Here is a 20,330-nt window from a genome sequence, read left to right as displayed (position 1 = left end):
CGGTTAAAAGGTCCAACTTCCAGTAATAAGATAAATAAGCCCCGGGGATGTAATGTATAACATGATGACTATAGTTAACACTGCCTGAGTGTTGGTATACCTGAGAGTTGCTAGGAGAGTAGATCCTAAACGTTCTTATCACAAGGAAAAAGAAAAGTTTTTTTCTCTTTTCCTTTCTATCTACATGGGATAATGGATGTTAACTCAACTGACTGTGGTAATCATTTCACAATACATGTAAATTGAGTCATTTTGCTGTACCCCTCAAACTTATACAGTGCTTTATGCCAATTATATCTCAGAAAGCTGAAAATAAAAAAAATAAAAATGTCATGAAATTACCAAAGGAAATATATAGAGATATTTATAAATTAAGGAAAAGGGAAAGGTTGCTAAGCATGATTTCTAAAGTGGAAACTATAAAGTAAAAAACTAATAGATTGGGTTACTTAAAAGCTAAAATTTTCCAAAACAAAAAAGAAAACCAAGTGGGCAAAATCATCTGCAATTTATGTAAGGATATGCTATATTATTTTTATACTAAAAAACTCATAAATCAATAGGAAAAAAAGAGAATAAGTCAATAGATGGGCTAAGGATATGAAAAGGCAATTTGTGAAAGAAGAAATGTAATGATCAGTGACGTGAAGGAAAACAGAACCTCGCTAGCAGTTAAAAAACTTTTAAATGTTTTACTCTTGGTCTATCATATTGATGATTAAATAAACTAAAATATGAAGAGCTGGAGTGGGTTTGGAGTAACACGAACTCTCCTGCATTGCTGACAGCAGTGTAAACGACTACATATGTATTTGGTCAACTCAGAAGTATGTATCAAAAGCCTCAGTAACATGCATGCCCCAAACCTGACAGTCAGCCACTTGCCCTAAACAAATAAAGAAATAAGTACAAATGTAGCTGGAAAAAATATTCATTTTAGTGCCATTTAAAGACGGAAAAACGGCAAAGAATTTTCCATGGACTATGGAACATCCACAACTAGGAATGTTTTACAGTCCTTAAAAACATGGTAGAAGAAAAGTTACAGCTGTGGAAAAAATACTTATGTATTAAGTTAAAAAGTATGTGAGGTGGGATTCCATTTTTGTCAAAAGAAAAAAGGTATGAGATATACAAACACACAAGAACTATCTGACGGGGTAACAGTGGTTACCAGTGGAAGACTGAAACTGTGGGTGTTTAAATTTTTTTCTTTGTTTTCCTGTTTTATAAGGAAGAAAACTTTAAAGTAAGATTAGAAAACTGTATGTATACTATAACCTCAACCACATCTGAACCATGTAGAAGACTGAGGGAAGTTTGCCACAGCATTAAGTCTAATTTCGGAATGGTAAAATTATGAATTTTCTGTATATTCCTAATATTCTTTATTAAGCATATAGTACTTTCATACCAGGGGGAGGGAGGAAACATTGTTCCTAAAAGAAGGTAAAAATGTTGCATTCCCATCTAAAAATCTTGGGATAGAACATCCTTTCCTAACCCCCTTGTCCCTAGACAAAGACTCCTAGATGTATCAAACATTCTTTTAAAAAAAGGCCTAATATTTGCCAACATTATCTCCAGCTGTAACCTCACTAAAAATCCTTTTAATGGATTTTTAAAGGGACGAGAGATGTTCCACATTTTACCAACTGTTCAGAAGTTGATATGAAGCAAATAAAATAAGTAAGAGGACCAGTGGGGTGCCTGCATGTCCAATGCCTGAGGGCCAAGTAGGCAGACGGTGGTGACTTATTTCCCCTCACTCTTCCCCGGATGCGGAGAGTTTCTTAGCACTACTCGATACTGGTAGAAGAAGGCCAGGAAGGATGTTTCCATTTTCAAAACAGACCCGAAATGGCTCAGTATTTAAGACTTCCGTGTGCTGTGGATGATGAAGCAACACCAGACGCAGACAAAGGCTGGAGGGGCTCTTCTCCCATCTCCCCAGGGCAGCGCTTTAGTCATCACCCACCTCCGACTGCTGCTCGGGGAGTTTCATATTGTCAAAAATCCTGAACACGATTCTGAACAGGTCCTGCCACCAGTGCTTTTCAAAGGTATGGCCATAGCTCTTCATGATCTCGAACATGACCGTGAGCCCTCTGGAGGAAAGAAAGCCAGCATGGAAGAGGGAACGGGTGGGGGAAGAGGACAGCAGAGAAGACAGTGGGAGAGCCTGGGGCCGGGGGAGCAGGGGCTGGAGGCTCATTCAGTGACGGAAGGAAGGGGCACCACCCTAGGTCACGGTTACCTTGTCCGTACATCTAGCTTGCATCTGTTAATGATGCAGGAGAGCTCGAAGAGGATGGGGAACCAGCCTCGGACCCAGACTCTGTCGCCAGTAGCCACATTCATGTCGTCGCTTGTGTATTCTTGCAGCACCTACAGTGAGAATCACCTCTCAGAGACAGACTAAGCAAGTGAAAGGAAAGAACTGAAACAGAACTACATGATTAAAGCCCTGCACATTTTCCTCTCCTGAAAATACCCATTCAGCAAGGGTCTGATGGGAAATCCTGAGGAGACAGAGACAAGCCTGTTCCAAGGGCACATGAGCAGTTTTCCCCTATGGATCTTTGGAATTTAGTGGGCTTTAGAATAAGTTGAGTGGGACTGACCACAAGAGTCCTGGGGGCAGGAGGTGATACATTAAGAAAAGCAATAAAGGTCAAATGGTGATAGCAAAATGTCCAGGATGATTCATATCTTAGGTCTTTCTGGGATGTTGTGTAACACGTATTACTTAAAATAATAGCGGCAGCAGCTACTATTTACTAAATGCTTGCTGTGGGTCAGGAACTGTGACGGTGCATTACATGGATTAACAATTCTCACAACAATTCCATGAAGCAGGTAGAAATAATGGTCCCATTATACAGATGAGTTAACTGAGGCACTAAGAGATTAAGTAAGCCGCCCAAGGTCATGCAGCTGGCAGCTGGCAATCTTTCCACAGTCTGAGTAGGAAGCCCTACTTTCTGCCCTATCTCTGGGATCTTGAGCCCTCTGTTCCTTAACCACTCTTGAAGTAGTATTGTCTGTGGTAATGGAATTTCTTTAACCTACCCTGGTTATTTAACATTAGGCAATTTCTCTCTCTGCTTTGGTTAACTCCCCTGTACAACAGGGATATAATTACTCATCTCGTAGGTCTGATGTGGGATTAAACAAATCTACACACACAAAATGCCTAGAATGTTGCCTGACATGTAGTGAGTACTCAAGCAACAGCAGCTCTCATTACCATCACATCTTACTGAACCATTGTAGGGACCAGACATATCATCTTAGGGGTTTACACTTCTGTAAAGAATGCTTAAGAAGAGATCTGTACAGGCCATCAGTTTAGTTGTGTTCATTTCCACCCAATTTCAGTGTTTTGAGACAGTCAGCTGAACCAAACAGGACTCTTTATTTTTTAAAGGTTTTTTTTTTTTGATGTAGACCATTTTTAAAGTCTTTATTGAATTTGTTACAATATTGCTTCCGTTTTATGTTTTGGATTTTTGACCGCGAGGCATGTGGGATCTTAGCTCCCCAACCAGGGACTGAACCTGCACACCCTGTACTAGAAGGTGAAGTGTCAACCACTGGACCGCCAGGGAAGTCCCAAGCAGGCCTCTTCAGAAAGGTGAGATGTAACAGAAAAACCCTAAACATTTTCGGAAGTAAACAAAAGGTCATCTTGTTTTTGTTTTTTTTTTTTGTGGTACACGGGCCTCTCACTGCTGCGGCCTCTCCCGTTTCAGAGCACAGGCTCCGGACGTGCAGGCTCAGTAGCCCTGGCTCACGGGCCCAGCCGCTCCGCGGCATGTGGGATCTTCCCGAACTGGGGCACGAACCCATGTCCCCTGCATCGGCAGGCGGACTCTCAACCACTGCGCCACCAGGGAAGCCCAAAAGGTCATCTTTAAATGTGATTTCTCAACCACATCACAGTGGTATAATGTCATTTCCTAAAAGAGAGGTTTGTTTTCTTTCAAATAGAAATGTCTTGCTTCTTCAGCTTTGCCAAAATTCATAGCTAAACTACTATTATCATCTACTAAAACAATCTGTAGAATACCATATAAAAGTTCAGTGTGAATAAAATAACTTCATACGTACAAAATAACATAAAAGATATAACCCCTGTGATGGCAGCATTCTGAAATAAACACCTAGTTTAGGGGAAACATGCGTTTCTAAAAGAGTAGCTGGAAAGGTCTTTGCCAGGAGCAAGGGGTTTTTGCCTACAACTCCTTTCCCCCCTCACAGGCCAAATGAGTGAAGAGAGGAAAACCGTACCCGAGGCCTCTCGGAGACATATTTCCCACAGAAGCGGATGAGCCGGATGGCTTCCATGCTAGTGTCAGGGAAAGCAGCATTGCAGGCAAACTCTGATAAGCACTTCACAGCATCCTGAAAGGAATCGATGGCTGCAGGGAAATGATGCTGGAAAATGGTTGCTGGGGAAACAAAGGCACATTTTTTATAAGCCCGGGATTCAGAAATGGGGATTAAACACACACACACATATACCAGAGATGATTACTTTTGTGAAAATCTAAGGAAAGCATGTCAGTGTCTCTGGAAGACAGGGTTTCTTATTAAATTATTCAGGAATGAATGCATTGAGTACAGCTTGGGCTAAACTACACTGGTTCCTGAGCTCACGCAATGATGTAAAGGCCTAAACAGTCACTGATTCAACAAACATTTGCTGAGTGCTGACTACATGCAAAGCGTGGTTGTGGGCCCTGGGTACACAGAGGTAACCAAATTTCCTGCCTTTGCTCCAATGGGCAAGATGGACAATAATCACCTAAATCTGTAGGTATGTAAAATCATCTCAGCTGGGGTAAGTGCTGAGTAAGGGGACAGAAGATAGAAAAGGCTGGTGGTGAGGGAAGGGGGACTCTGTAAAGAGGTCCTTTCTGAGAAGCAGCCCTAAGGAAGTGAGAGGACAGCCAAGAGAAAACCAAGTTTCACCAGGATGCCAAGGTGTCCGTTTTAGGATGGAGCTTGCATAACCACATAAGATATAAACGTGGATATGTGTGGGGTTGGCCCAGAGGGTCTGCCTGACAGAAGCTGAGCACTGAGCAAAGCTCTGGCCCCAGTTCTGGGATTCTGAGCATGTCCCTTAATTCCCCAGCTGTTTCCACCCTAAGACCACACCTCATGCTACCTCACTAAAGCCTTATGAAGACAAAGTGAGATAAAGAAAGTCAGTGAGCTAAAGGTGACAAGCAATTTAGAAACTGAAGGTTTTCAAAACCCTACAAATACCACCTAAGAGAAGAATACAAAAAGTTAAACGACCTCAAAAAATCAAAGCTGACCCACTGCTTTACAATTTCCACAAAAACCAAGACAAGTAAACATCTTGTGACGTGATGACAGGCAGGACCGGGGACCTGTGGTCAGTGCACAGTGGAGGGACACTGCACCAGCTCCAGGCTGGACTGCCAGGTGTCAATCTTCCACCACCTCCCAGCTGCATGACCTCAGACAAGTTGTCCTACTTTACTTTTCTGTGCCTGTTTTCCTCTTCAGTAAAATAGGGGGAAATAATGGTATCCACATCAGTGGGTTCAACCAACCCCAGATCGAAAATATTCGGGGAAAAAAAACTGCAGCAAGTTCCAAAAAGCAAAGCTTGAATTTGCTGTGCACCGGCAACTATTTACATAGCCTTACGTTGTGTTTATGAGTAATCTAGACGTGATTTAAAGTATACAGGAGGATGTGTGTAGATTATATCCATTTCATCTTAGGGACTTGAGCATCTGTGGATTTTGGTACCCGAGGTGTGTCCTGGAACCAGTCTCTCACAGATATGAAGGGATGACTGTAGTCAGTTCTTGTTACTCATGGTACTTGTGTTCCACAAAGTCGCTGTGAACAATGAATTAGCAAATACTGAACCATCTCCTAGGGGAAAAGGGGGTTAGGTTCCTGCGAGGCTCTGGTTACAATACTTTCATCAACCTATTAACACACAACCTTGTTTTACGTGTGTTTCTGTTTAACTTATTTAATATATTTTGTTGATTCATTAACATTACACTCATGGCCAACAGCTCTATAACTCATGCCTGAACGGAGTTAACCTAAAACATGTTATTTTTCTCCATAAAGTACACCACAGTCTCTCTTAGGAACACTGGCCAGCACTTCAGCACTGGGCTATGGACTGGTTTAAATGGCAAAGTTTAACTAAGACAAAGATGCCAAAAACGTGGCAGTAAGTTTTTACCACAGAAAGGCTACCTGTTTATTTACAGTAAGAGATCTGAAACACGAAGGCCTTGTTCAACCTCAGCTGGGAATGTGTGCCTTGGGTGACAAGCATTTTGCTGCTCTGTGCATGCACATGTCAGCGAATGACCACAAAAGGGCCAGGAATGTTGGTTTTGGGATTACGTATAAATTTTAGCAAGTAGGTGAACTCACAAATGTGGAACCTACAAATAATGAGCGTCGACTGTGTTTCCTTCCTAGGGTTGTTGGGCACATGTCAAGAGCCCAGCACACCACCTAGCACGTTAGCACATCACAGTGTAGCTAAACAAGCAAGCCCCTCTTGGGAGTAAAACAGATGGGAAAGAAATGATCACCCTTCTAGACTTGCATGTGGGACATTAGTCAGGAGGGAACAGATACACTTACTGACGATGTGGCCTGTGGTCTGGAAGGCCAGCTCCACGATGTTCCCGTCGTGATCCGAGGCGGCCTGGTGGAACACGGCAAAGATGTTCTTCCAGCCTGAGCGGATGTTGGCCGCCTGGGAGTTCACCATCTGGGTGATGCAGCGGATCACCATGTCCCGGATGGTTGGAGACCTGAGGAAAGAATGGGGTAGCCCATGTCATCTGTACTTTGGACAGTGGGAAGATAAACGAATACAGCTCATTGTTTAGAAGCAGCACTTAAAAAAACATTTTTTAAAGCATGTCATAATCTACATTCATTAAAAAAAATTAGAGACAACAAAAAGAAAAAATAGTAAGACAGTCAACATGTCAGTTAGTTGCCTACCCAGCAGTCATCTTCCCACCTCCTTAATAAGTCTGATTTCATCTGGGCAGCAACATGCCGGACCTCAGGGAACTGATCATAAATAATAGAAGACAATATGACAATCTTGTCTTATGTGCCAGGACCTCAATCTCCCAGCCTCCCTTGCAGCTAGGGGAGCTACATGACCTGTTCTAACTAATCAGATGTAAGAGAAAATCTATGGGTATGGGAGGGGAGGGATTTCTAGCAAGGTTCTGCTTTTGTCTTAAAAGGAATACACTTGGGGGCTTCTCTGGTGGCGCAGTGGTTGAGAATCCACCGGGTTCGTGCCCCGGTCCGGGAAGATCCCACATGCTGCGGAGCGGCTGGGCATGTGAGCCATGGCCACTGAGCCTGCGCGTCTGGAGCCTGTGCTCCGCAACGGGAGAGGCCATGACAGTGAGAGGCCTGCGTACTGCAAAAAAAAAAAAAAAAAAAAAAAAAGGAACACACTTGGTAGGCTCTGCCCCTTTTCCTCTTGTTCCCATTCTGTTGGTGGGCTCTGCCTCTTTTAATCACTCCCACTGTGAACACGGCATGATGCCTGGAGCTAAAGTTTCTGTCCAGCAATCATGAAACAGTAAGCTCAAGGAAGAAAAGCACCCTGTTTATGGCCAAACAAAGGGACAGAAAGAACCTGGGTCCTTGGTTACAATTTGGGCTATGGAACCAAAGTTGGGACTGCCTGCTTCTGACTTGTTAAGTAAACAATACATAGACTTGTGGTTTAAGCCACTGTTGGTCAATTTTTCTGGCCCCAAACATTTAGACTAATAGACTCATAATTTTGCCACCCAGAGATAACGATTCCTAAATTCTTAATGCATATCCTCTTAGGTTTTTGGGCAGAGATATTTGTGGATGGCAAACACATACACTTGGATGGGAGCATACATACATAACTTAAGATGAATAAATTTAATTATTGCAAAATAAAACATGAAGACAGAAAAAATGGTCCATTTTCTGAAGCAGCTGCAAGGTTCAACATGGTGTGACCTGGATATTTACAACAGATTAGCACATATGTCTTTCAGACATATATGATTATGGGGTGAACACTATTATCTCACAAATAGCAAGAAGCAAGCAACACAAACCTAATGCTTCTATCATACTAGCTTTGAAAGTCATTAGAGAGGTTTTAGGAGAGACTTGGCTTGCAAATTTCACCTGGCTTAGGATAACATTCATGCTTGTCTGCTGGACCTATACTAACTGATAATAGGAAAGGTTGCTTAGAGAAGGCAAGGAGAAAGTTAAAAATTAGCTGAAAGTCCACAAAGAAAATTTGCCACCTGCAGATAATGGAGGACTGACTACATACCTAGGTGACTTTAACACATAATACCAATGAATTCACAGTTTTCTCTCCTGGGAAAAAAAAGCAACTTGTTGGCAAGAACTATACATATTTATTAAAATATTTTTTGCCTGACTGTTAAAAGTAATAAATGATGACAATAAATGTTCTAGAAAATGTAGGGAAAAACATAAAGAAAAAGATTCTTTTATATGATGCTATGGCATTTCATATGGAGAGATATACTATATCACAACCTTTATTATTACAATGACTGCCCAATTCTATAACCTGCTCTTTTCACTAAGCGACTAAGCATTTCTCATGTTATAAACTTTCTTTTTTTTAACTGAATTTTATAATTTTATTTATTTTTTTATACAGCAGGTTCTTATTAGTTATCCATTTTATACATATTAGTGTATATATGTCAATCCCAATCTCCCAATTCATCCCACCACCACCACCACTTTACCCCCTTGGTGTCCATACGTTTGTTCTCTACATCTGTGTCTCTATTTCTGCCCTGCAAACCAGTTCATCTGTACCATTTTTCTAGGTTCCACATATATGTGTTAATATACGATATTTTTCTCTTTCTGACTTACTTCACTCTGTCTGACAGTCTCTAGATCCATCCACATCTCTACGAATGACCCAATTTCATTCCTTTTTATGGCTGAGTAATATTCCATTGTATATATGTACCACATCTTTATCCATTCGTCTGTCAATGGGCATTGAGGTTGCTTCCATGACCTGGCTATTGTAAATAGTGCTGCAATGAACACTGGGGTGCATGTGTCTTTTTGAATTATGGTTTTCTCTGGGTATATTGCCCAACAGTGGGATTGCTGGATCATATGGTAATTCTATTTTTAGTTTTTTAAGGAACCTCCATACTGTTCTCCATAGTGTATCAATTTATATTCCCACCAACAGTGCAAGAGGGTTCCCTTTTCTCCACACCCTCTCTGGCATTTGTTGTTTGCAGATTTTCTGAAGATGCCCATTCTAACTGGTGTGAGGTGATACCTCATTGTAGTTTTGATTTGCACTTCTCTAATAATTAGCGATGTTGAGCAGCTTTTCATGTGCTTCTTGGCCATCTGTATGTCTTCTTTGGAGAAATGTCTATTTAGGTCTTCTGCCCATTTTTGGATTGGGTTGTTTGTTTTTTAATATTGAGTTGCATGAGCTGTTTATATATTTTGGAGATTAATCCTTTGTCCGTTAATTCATTTGCAAATCTCTTCTCCCATTCTGAGGTCTGTCTTTTCGTCTTGCTTGTAGTTTCCTTTGCTTTGCAAAACCTTTTAAGTTTCGTTAGGTCCAACTTGTTCACTTTTCTTTTTATTTCCATTACTCTAGGAGGTGGATCAAAAAAGACCTTGCTGTGATTTATGTCAAAGAGTGTTCTTCCTATGTTTTCCTCTAAGAGTTTTATAGTGTCCGGTCTTACATTTAGGTCTCTAATCCATTTTGAGTTTATTTTTGTGTATGGTGCTAAGGAGTGTTCTAATTTCATTCTTTTACATGTAGCTGTCCAGTTTTCCCAGCACCACTTATTGAAGAGACTGTCTTTTCTCCATTGTATATCCTTTCTTCCTGCATCATAGATTAGTTGACCATAGGTGTGTGGGTTTATCTCTGGGCTTTCTATCCTGTTCCATTGATCTATATTTCTGTTTTTGTGCCAGTACCATATTGTCTTGATTGCTGTAGCTTTGTAGTATAGTCTGAAGTCAGGGAGTCTGTTTCCTCCAGCTTCCTTTTTCTCCCTCAAGACTGCTTTGGCGATTTGGGACCTTTTGTGTCTCCATACAAACTTTAAGATCTTTTGTTATAGTTCTGTAAAAAATGCCATTGGTAACTTGATAGGGATTGCATTGAATCTTTAGATTGCTTTGGGTAGTATAGTCATCTTCACAAAATTGATTCTTCCAATCCAAGGGCATGGTATATCTCTCCATCTGTTAGTATCATTTTTAATTTCTTTCATCAGTGTCTTATAGTTTTCTTCATACAGGTCTTTTGTCTCCCTAGGTAGGTTTATTCCTAGGTGTTTTATTCTTTTTGTTGCAATGGTAAATGGGAGCGTTTCCCTAATTTTTCTTTCAGATTTTTCATCATTAGTGTAGAGGAATGCAAGAGATTTCTGTACATTAATTTTGTACCCTGCTACTTTACCAAATTCATTGATTAGCTCTAGTAGTTTTCTGGTGGCATCTTTATGATTCTCTATGTATAGTATCATATCATCTCAAATAGTGACAGTTTTACTTATACTTTTCCAATCTGTATTCTTTTTCTTTCTTTTTCTTCTCGGATTGCCGTGGCTAGGACTTCCAAAACTATGTTGAATAATAGTGGCAAGAGTGGACATCCTTGTCTTGCTCCTGATGTTAGAGGAAATACTTCCAGTTTTTCACCACTGAGAATGATGTTTGCTGTAGGTTTGTCATATACGGCCTTTATTATGTTGAGGTAGGTTCCCTCTATGCCTACTTTCTGGAGAGTTTTTATCATAAATGGGTGTTGAATTTTGTCAAAAGCTTTTTCTGAATCTATTGAGATGATCATACCGTTTTTCTTCTTCAGTTTGTTAACATGGTGTATCACATTGATTGATTTGCGTACATTGAAGAATCCTTGCATCCCTGGGATAAATCCCACTGACCATGGTGTATGATCCTTTTAATGTGTTGTTGGATTCTGTTTGCTAGTATTTTGTTGAGGATTTTTGCATCTATATTCATTAGTGATATTGGTCTGTAATTTTCTTTTTTTTGAAGTATCTTTGTCTGGTTTTGGTATCAGGGTGATGGTGGCCTCACAGAATGAGTTTGGGAGTGTTCCTTCCTCTGCTAATTTTTTGGCAGAGTTTGAGAAGGATGGGTGTTAGCTCTTCTCTAAATGTTTGATAGAATTCACCTGTGAAGCCATCCGGTCCTGGACTTTTGTTTGCTGGAAAACTTCTAATCACAGTTTCAATTTCATTACTTGTGATTGGTCTGTTCATATTTTCTATTTCTTCCTGGTTCAGTCTTGGAAGGTTATACCTTTCTAAGAATTTGTCCATTTCTTCCAGGTTGTCCATTTTATTGGCACAGAGTTGCTTGTAGTAGTCTCTTAGGATGCTTTGTATTTCTGCAGTGTCTGTTGTAACTTCTCCTTTTTCATTTCTAATTTTACTGATTTGAGTCCTCTCTCTCTTTTTCTTGATGAGTCTGGCTAATGGTTTATCCATTTTGTTTATCTTCTCAAAGAACCAGCTTTTAGTTTTATTGATCTTTGCTACTGTTTTCTTTGTTTCTATTTATTTCTGCTCTGATCTTTATGATTTCTTTCCTTCTACTAACTTTGGATTTTGTTTGTTCTTCTTTCTCTAATTCCTTTAGGTGTAAGGTTAGATTGTTTGAGATTTTTCTTGTTTCTTGAGGTAGGCTTGTATAGCTACAAACTTCCCTCTTAAGATTGCTTTTGCTGCATCCCATAGGTTTTGGATCGTCATGTTTTCGTTGTCATTTGTCTCTAGGCATTTTTTGATTTCCTCTTTGATTTCTTCAGTGATCTCTTGGTTATTTAGTAACGTATTGTTTAGCCTCCATGTGTTTGTGTTCTTTACGTTTCTTTCCCTGTAACTGACTTCTAATCTCATAGCGTTGTGGTCAGAAAAGATGCTTGATGTGATTTCAATTTTCTTAAATTTCCTGAGGCTTGATTTGTGACCCAAGATGTGATCTATCCTGGAGAATGTTCCGTGAGCACTTGAGAAGAATGTGTAACCTGCTGTTTTTGGATGAAATGTCCTATAAATATCAATTAAATCTATCTAGTCTATTGTGTCATTTAAACCTTCTGTTTCCTTATTAATTTTCTGTTTGGATGACCTGTCCATTGGTGTGAGGTGTTAAAAGTCCCCCACTATTATTGTGTTACTGTCGATTTCCTCTTTTATAGCTACTAGCCGTTGCCTTATGTATTGAGGTGATCCTAGGTTGGGTGCATATATAATTGCTATATCTTCTTCTTGGATTGATCCCTTGATCATTATGTAGTGTCCTTCCTTGTCTCTTGTAACATTCTTTATTTTAAAGTCTATTTTATCTGATATGAGTATTGCTACTCCAGCTTTCTTCTGATTTCCATTTGCATGGGATATCTTTTTCCATCCCCTCACTGTGAGTCTGTATGTGTCCCTAGGTCTGAAGTGGGTCTCTTGTAGACAGCATATATATGGGTCTTGTTTTTGTATCCATTCAGCAAGCCTGTGTCTTTCGGTTGGAGCATTTAATCCATTCACGTTTAAGATAATTATCAATATGTATGTTCCTATGACCATTTTCTTAATTGTTTTTGGGTTTGTTTTTGTAGGTTCTTTTCTCCTCTTGTGTTTCCCATTTAGAGAAGTTCCTTTAGCATTTGTTGTAGAGCTGGTTTGGTGGTGCTGAATTCTCCTAGCTTTTGCTTGTCTGTAAAGCTTTTGATTTCTCCATCAAATCTGAATGAGATCCTTGCCAGGTAGAGTAATCTTGGTTGTAGGTTCTTTCCTTTCATCACTTTAAATATGTCATGCCACTCCCTTCTGGCTTGTAGAGTTTCTGCTGAGAAATCAGCTGTTAACCTTATGGGAGCTCCCTTGTATGTTATTTGTCATTTTTCCCTTGCTGCTTTCAATAATTTTTGTCTTTAATTTTTGCCATTTTGATTTCTGCGTGTCTCGGTGTGTTTCTCCTTGGGTTTCTCCTGTATGGGACTCTCTGCGCTTCCTGGACTTGGGTAGCTATTTCCTTTCCCATGTTAGGGAAGTTTTCAACTATAATCTCTTCAAATATTTTCTCGGGTCCTTTCTCTCTCTTCTCCTTCTGGGACCCCTATAATGTGAATGTTGTTGCACTTAATGTTGTCCCAGAGGTCTCTTAGGCTGTCTTCATTTCTTTTCATCCTTTTTTCTTTATTCTGTTCCACAGCAGTGAATTCCACCATTCTGTCTTCTGGGTCACTTATCTGTTCTCCTGCCTCAGTTATTCTGCCATTGATTCCTTCTAGTGTATTTTTCATTTCAGTTATTGTATTGTTCATCTCTGTTTGTTTGTTCTTTAATTCTTCTAGGTCTTTGTTAAACATTTCTTGCATCTTCTCGATCTTTGCCTCCATTCTTTTTCCGAGGCCCTGGATCATCTTCACTATCATTATTTTGCATTCTTTTTCTGGAAGGTTGCCTATTTCCACTTCGTTTGGTTGTTTTTCTGTGGTTTTATCTTGTTCCTTCATCTGGTACATAGCCCTCTGCCTTTTCATCTTGTCTGTCTTTCTGTGAATGTGGTTTTTTGTTCCACAGGCTGCAGGATTGTAGTTCTTGCTTCTGCTGTCTGCCCTCTGGTGGATGAGGCTATCTAAGAGGCTTGTGCAAGTTTCCTGATGGGAGGGACTTGTGGTGGGTAGAGCTGGCTGTTGCTCTTGTGGGCAGAGCTCAGTAAAACTTTAATCCGCTTGTCTGCTGATGGGTGGGGCTGGGTCCCCTCCCTGTTGGTTGTTTGGCCTGAGGCGACCCAACACTGGAGCCTACCAGGGCTCTTTGGTGGGGCTGATAGTGGACTCTGGGATGGCTCATGCCAAGGATTACTTCCCAGAACTTCTGCTGCCAGTGTCCTTGTCCTCATGGTGAGACACAGCCACCTCCTGCCTCTGCAGGAGACCCTCCAACACCAACCGGCAGGTCTGGTTCAGTCTCTTACGGGGTCACTGCTCCTTCCCCTGGGTCCTGATGCGCACACTACTTTGTGTGTGCCCTCCAAGAGTGGAGTCTGTTTCCCCCAGTTCTGTTGAAGTCCTGCAATCAAATCCCGCTAGGCTTCAAAGTCTGATTCTCTAGGAATTCCGCCTCCTGCTGCCAGACCCCCAGGTTGGGAAGCCTGACGTGGGGCTCAGAACCTTCATTCCAGTGGGTGGACTTCTGTGGTGTAAGTGTTCTCCAGTTTGTGAGTCACCCCTCCAGCAGTTATGGGATTTGCTTTTATTGTGATAGTGCCCCTTATACTGTCTCACTGTGGCTTCTCCTTTGTCTTTGGATGTGGGGTATCTTTTTTGGTGAGTTCCAGTGTCTTCCTGTTGATGACTGTTTAGCAGTTAGCTGTGATTCCGGTGCTCTCGGAAGAGGGAGTGAGAGCATGTCCTTCTACTCCGCCACCTTGAACCAATCTAGGTCACAGTTCTTGACCCTGTGTGAGGCTGCTTTGGCAGTGGCTCTTTCTCTGAACTCCCTCAGCACCCAGACCCCCGGTAAGGATGCATGACGTACTTCTACTAGCTGCAGTTGTATGATCTGCCCTTCTGGGAAAGGTTACACACAGATCTTAGTGCGATTTACTTAGAGATAATAGGTGTGAATCAAAGTCCGCTCATTTTATTTGCTTCCGCCAAACAAGAGAAGAAAAAACGAATCGTGTGGTTAGTGTTAAGAGACCTTTTTAGACCCCCAGCAGAGATCTGACTAAGGGTCTTCCAGAATAACGTACATACCTGTTTTTCTTCATGATATGCTCAAAGGGCCTCAGAAAATCCTTCTGGAAACGGAAGTTGGCTAATTCTCCCTTCTCAAGAAACTTCATGGAGAGCTGCCTTAACGAGTCAACAGCAAAGATAGCCACATCCTCATTGGGGTTACAGCCAACCTGAGCAGGAACGCGAGGTGAGGTGAAATAGGCACAGTGGAACAACTGTGGATATGGGGTTCTGAACCTCAAACAAGGACAGCCTGCCTTCAAAACAAATGCTCTGGGAAAACACACCTCAGGAGGAAGAAAAGGTATTTCTTGGCATGAGCTGGACAGTTTTAAGGTTAATGATGAAACACATTTAATTACACATGCTTTCAAAATATGCTCACTTTGTGTCTCTGTGTCACATTTTGATAATTCTTGCGATATTTCAAACTTTTTCATTATTATTATATCTGCTATGGTGATCTGTGATCAGTGCTCTTTGATGTTACTATTTGCAAAAAGATTACAACCTACTGAAAGCTCAGGTGATGGTTCACGTTTTTTAGCAATAAACTATTTTAAAATTAAGGTATGTACATCTTTTTTTGGTTGTTGCACACTTAATAGACTACAGTATGGTGTAAACATAACTTTTTTATGCACTGGGAAACCAAAAAAATCGTGAGACTTGCTTTACTGCAATATTTGCTTTATTGCTTTGGTCTGGAACTGAAGCCGCCATATCTCTGAGGTTGGCCTGTATACTGAATGGATAAAAAATAATTAGCTTTGGGGAGGGTCTGGTTGAGGGGTGCTGATGGTCGAAGGTGCTTTTAGCTGTAATTTTCTTTAAGTGTTCGTGTAATGTTGATGTAATTAGAGACTAATAAGAATATTATTCCCTGGCTCAAAATCCCTGGCTGCTTCAGGAATACACACCACGCTTACCATGCAGCTTTGTACACCCCAGGACATATTTGTGCCCTAGTTTAGAAGAAGAGAAACATGTGACTGTCCCAATGACTGTCCTAGAATCCTGAGAGCTCTACTCGGCCATTTACTTCTTCAAACCCACGGGATTTTCATGTCCTCTGGCTCCCAGGGGGAAGCGGAACATCCTCCTGAGGTGGTGGAAAGAATGATGAGTCCCAGAGTGAGCAACTGAGTTTTCCACAACTTTGTGCTTAACAGCACTGATGAGATGGAGTGGACATTTGTAATGAGGTTGACAACCACGACGTGTCTAATTACTACCCGCCAGCCTAGATCCGAAGCTTGTCATAGGCTTGGACAAGAATACAAGGTGCGGTCACGGTAATGGTTCACATTTTTTCTCTCAAACAAGTTCATATCAGTGATGTCCACTAAGAATTTATTTACCCACAATAGTGGGAAAGATGGTTGCTGAGATGACTGATTACTTTAGACGACAGTGTTACCACTAACTCAACAAACAGTTGCTCTGGGGCATCTGCAGGCTCTCATGGCCACCTCCTCACCGAGGGTTCAGAAAGGTCACCTCCGGAGAGGCCTGACACACTGCACTGCCTGACCCTTTACCATCAGTTATTTCATCATAAAATCCAAGTGAGCTCCAGGAGGGCAGGGAGCCCATCTGTCTACTACCTGGTACAAGGCACTCGGACAGTTTGTTAAACAGATGGTGTGCTGAGAGGTACCTTACTTAGAGCTGATAAGAAAGCAAAGTAAACAAAGAACTCTGATTAGCTGATGGACCAAGTTAGAAGCAAGACTACATGTGACAATGCCTCATTTCAGTGGGGTTCCCCAGCTGCCCAGAAAAGCCAACAGTACCCAACTCTTCCCAGTTCCCATTTAGTGACATCACACTGCTAACCTTCCATCGATCATGGGGTGGTGTTCACACCACAGAAATCAGCAGACGCTACAAATCATTTACCAGCGGTCTACTGCTTGTTCTATATCCCAACGACAGATTACTTCTTCTTATGATTTTCTCCTATTCAGTGTAGAGAGGGCAATTCTCTTTTGGATAAACTGTCTTTTATTAACACTATTTTTAAGCATCTCTATTACAATTCTTTATCTCCAGGCCTGAGAAAATTTTTTTGAAATCATGAAATGTGTTTTGGTAGCAAACAGTGTTGTTAAGCTGTTAGTTTTCCCCTAAAAAGCAAATGACATTACAGATACAGACATTCATATACACATAAAATATATTCTGATTTCATTTGTTCAATTTACATGTGCATGTGCCTATGTGTATACAACGAAACCTCGAGCGGAGAAAAATCTGGTTTTCTCGCCATAGTTTTCAGTTTTAGAACACAGAAGTCTCTGGCTTGTTTCTGATTTAAATAAATGTTAGTTTCCTCAACAAAGGTTTTAGAAGAGTGGTGGCAAAGGAAGCCAGAATACAAGAAGTAGTGACATTTAGAGTGAAACTACTGATATAAAGAACATAACTTAATCTTTGGTCATTCAGAAGGTGCTTCAGGATTTCACAATGCTTTCAAACACCAATGTCTGTCCAGTGACTATAATGATTTTTGTGGTGTGAGCCTACCTCCTAAATACGGGATATTAAAGTATTTTAGATACGAATGGATTTTTAATTCATTCTCCACGAGCTCTATCAATACGTAGGTAGGCTACGAGCTGTTCTCCACTCCACAGGGAATGTGAATTATACGCACCTACACACTCAGTCATTTCTGTTTTGAAGTTAGTTGCCTGCCTTTTATTTGGACATTGATGGAGTGGGGTTTTTGAATTTGAAGAGTTACCTTATTGAAGTGATCTCCAATCACATGCCATATTCGGGACCACTGTAGTCGGATCCGATTCATGTTGTAGTAAGATATCTCCACAATCTTCTGCAAGCTGAACATGCGGGGGTGATGGGGGGAAGCCAGCTCATCCATGGACACGGCACACAGCCAGCGGACAAAGTCAACTACAGGCCAGACCCGACAACACACGCGAGGCATCGTTAGTAATGGTCAGACAGTTATGATAGGAGGCTTCTGTAGTTGTCACAGGTGAGTCAAATACATACCTATTGCATTTCCATCCAGTCTGGTAGAGCCAGTAAAAATTCTAGGAAGAAAATTCCAGACATAATAAAATAAAAATTAGACTTGGAAGCTGCAGCTTCAATTTCAAACACCCAGGAAAGACAGAAAGGAAACATTTCAGGTGTGGCACTTCCACTAACATAAACAATGAGGCATCAGAGGAACAGAACTGGTCAGTGAGCTGAGCTGAGAGCTGAAATGCTTATACTGATAGGAAGAGAAAGTGACACAACAAAAGGATGGGGGAGAGTCAAGATATGATAGCATGGAATGTCACGGCAGTGGGAATGGCAGACTGAGGACCTTTAAGAAGCTGCTCCTCCATAAGAGCAACCAAAACAACTGGCAAAAATTTAACAAAATCAACTTTTTCAGACCTGAACTCTGGAAACTACCAAAGGCTTGTAAAAATGTTCCTTCAAGAAAAATGGCTGAATCTTTAGACAGCACAGAATTGGATCATGTTTATTTTAATTCATCCTGCCAATCTCACTTTAGATTCAAAGACACAAATAGGTTGAAAGTAAAAGTATGAAAGAAGACACAGCATGCAAACAATAACCAAAAGAGAACAAGAGTAGCTGCACTGATATCAGACGATGTAGACTTAAGACTAAAATCAGTAGTAAAGACAAAGAACATTTTATAATGATAAAAAGTTTAATCTGTCAAGAAAACCTAACTATTATAAACATATATGCATCTAACAACAGAGCCCCAAAATCATGAGGCAAAAAACACAGAATTAAACAGGAGAAATAGACAATTCAACAATGTCCAGAATCGGCAAACCTACACAAGCAGAAAGTATATCAAGTATATCAGTGGTTACAGGAACGGCGGGAGAGGAAATGGGGAGCGACTGTGATAAATGCAGGGCTTCGTTATGGGGGTGATGAAAATGCTCTGAAATTAGGTAGTGGTAATGGTTGCACAACTCTGAATATACTAAAAACCACTGAATTGTACATTTTAAAAAGAGTAAATCTTATGGTGTACGAATTATATCTCAACTTAAAACAATGTAACAGCACACAAAAAGGTGCTAGGCAAGTTACTATTGCGCACTATCTGGCTAAGGCAGAAAAACAGGAAAGAAATGTGCGGTTAATGGCACAACAAACATTTTGTTGTATTAGCCTAAACCTAAGGGGAAAAGTAGGGAAAACTCATCAAAAGTACATTACAGACAATATCCCTGTTGGAGAGAAGCAGAAAAGCAACAAGAGCAAGGTGATCAAAATATGCTGATGAAGAGTTTAAAATACTAGGAAAATTGTTCTGAGAGCAATACAACTTATGTCATAAATTCTATATTGCTATCATTTCAGAATTATCTATATTTAATGTACATGATTAATCAATGGTAATTTTCAGAGGTTTGTTGATTTTAAGAAAATTCCTATTTTAAGCCCTCATATATAATGAATATCTTCAAATGGGAATACCTGTATTTCTCCTGGATGTTTAGGTCAAGTTTTAAGTGAACAGAAATAGTGGGAAGGTTTTGAGGAAAAAGAAATGGAAATGTCAACTTGGCCAACTCTCACTCATGGGTAGGCTTTAAATCCTAAACTCTTCTTGAAAGTTTTTAAAAAGTAATTTCTACACTAAGGAAACAAGGTGATTTAAAACACTAGCACAAGGAAAAACTCTTGTTTTTGACATAATTTGGTCACAGTTATAATTTTAAAAAAGGTTATGATACAACTCAAGATCAAAATCCAAACGAATGTGAAGGTAATCAGTAGTTGTGGATCATGTGTGCCACTTTTAATCTCTCCTAGTTTGAGTAATCTAGATCTGACAATACTTACGACAGTCAAACAAATTAGTGATCATTCATACCCAGTAAATATACAGAAGATGCCAAGCCACTGGGTAGTCCAGCTTCACTGGAGAAGAAAATCATTACCTGTCTACAGCTACGACCACACTCTGTGAGCTGGTCTCACCGACTGATTCCTGGAAGCTGGCCATCTGTCTTTTGTCCACTCCACCACTCACCAAATTACCTGAAACACAATGCACAAAATCAACGGTGTTTCCAAAACAGTGAAGTATTTAGAACAAAGAATCCTGTGATATCCAATATGCACAGACACGAAACATAAGTGAGAATGGTTTGCAGGCAAAACAACCAACCAACCCCCCAATGACGACAGAATAAAATTAAACTCAGGTTATGGCATTTGGCATTCAGAATACATTCTTATTAGAGGCTCCCTGGCTTGTACCATTCATCTCCCTTTCTTAAGCGTCTTTTACATTTTTATAGTATTAAATGTCTCTTTTTATGAAAACAAATTCAAATTGATCAGTACTAACTTAGAGCTCCTAGAATATGTAATGGTTTCCACATGCAGAAGGTCTGGAGAGCTCTCTAGGATTTCACTCCAGTCACCCTCATATACACCCTAAGAAGTAGGT

General features: G+C 40.6%; 1 protein-coding gene across 1 annotated transcript in view; it reads right to left on the bottom strand.

Annotated features, from left to right (window-relative positions):
- ARFGEF2 (ARF guanine nucleotide exchange factor 2) overlaps positions 1-20,330 on the bottom strand; it is a 99,142-nt gene that overhangs the window by 18,672 nt on the left and 60,140 nt on the right. The window contains exons 23-30 of the mRNA XM_030839009.2: positions 19,816-19,915; positions 17,882-17,922; positions 17,610-17,779; positions 14,879-15,030; positions 6,661-6,833; positions 4,294-4,454; positions 2,258-2,388; positions 1,979-2,108 (exon numbers count right to left, since the gene is read on the bottom strand). Of these exons, the coding sequence (XP_030694869.1) occupies positions 1,979-2,108; positions 2,258-2,388; positions 4,294-4,454; positions 6,661-6,833; positions 14,879-15,030; positions 17,610-17,779; positions 17,882-17,922; positions 19,816-19,915 (1,058 nt within the window). The remainder of the gene's footprint in view (positions 1-1,978; positions 2,109-2,257; positions 2,389-4,293; positions 4,455-6,660; positions 6,834-14,878; positions 15,031-17,609; positions 17,780-17,881; positions 17,923-19,815; positions 19,916-20,330) is intronic.

The sequence above is a fragment of the Globicephala melas genome, chromosome 15 (genome assembly GCF_963455315.2).
Source record: "Globicephala melas chromosome 15, mGloMel1.2, whole genome shotgun sequence".
Classification (NCBI taxonomy): domain Eukaryota; kingdom Metazoa; phylum Chordata; class Mammalia; order Artiodactyla; family Delphinidae; genus Globicephala; species Globicephala melas.
This window is presented reverse-complemented; position numbering and strand designations above follow the sequence as displayed.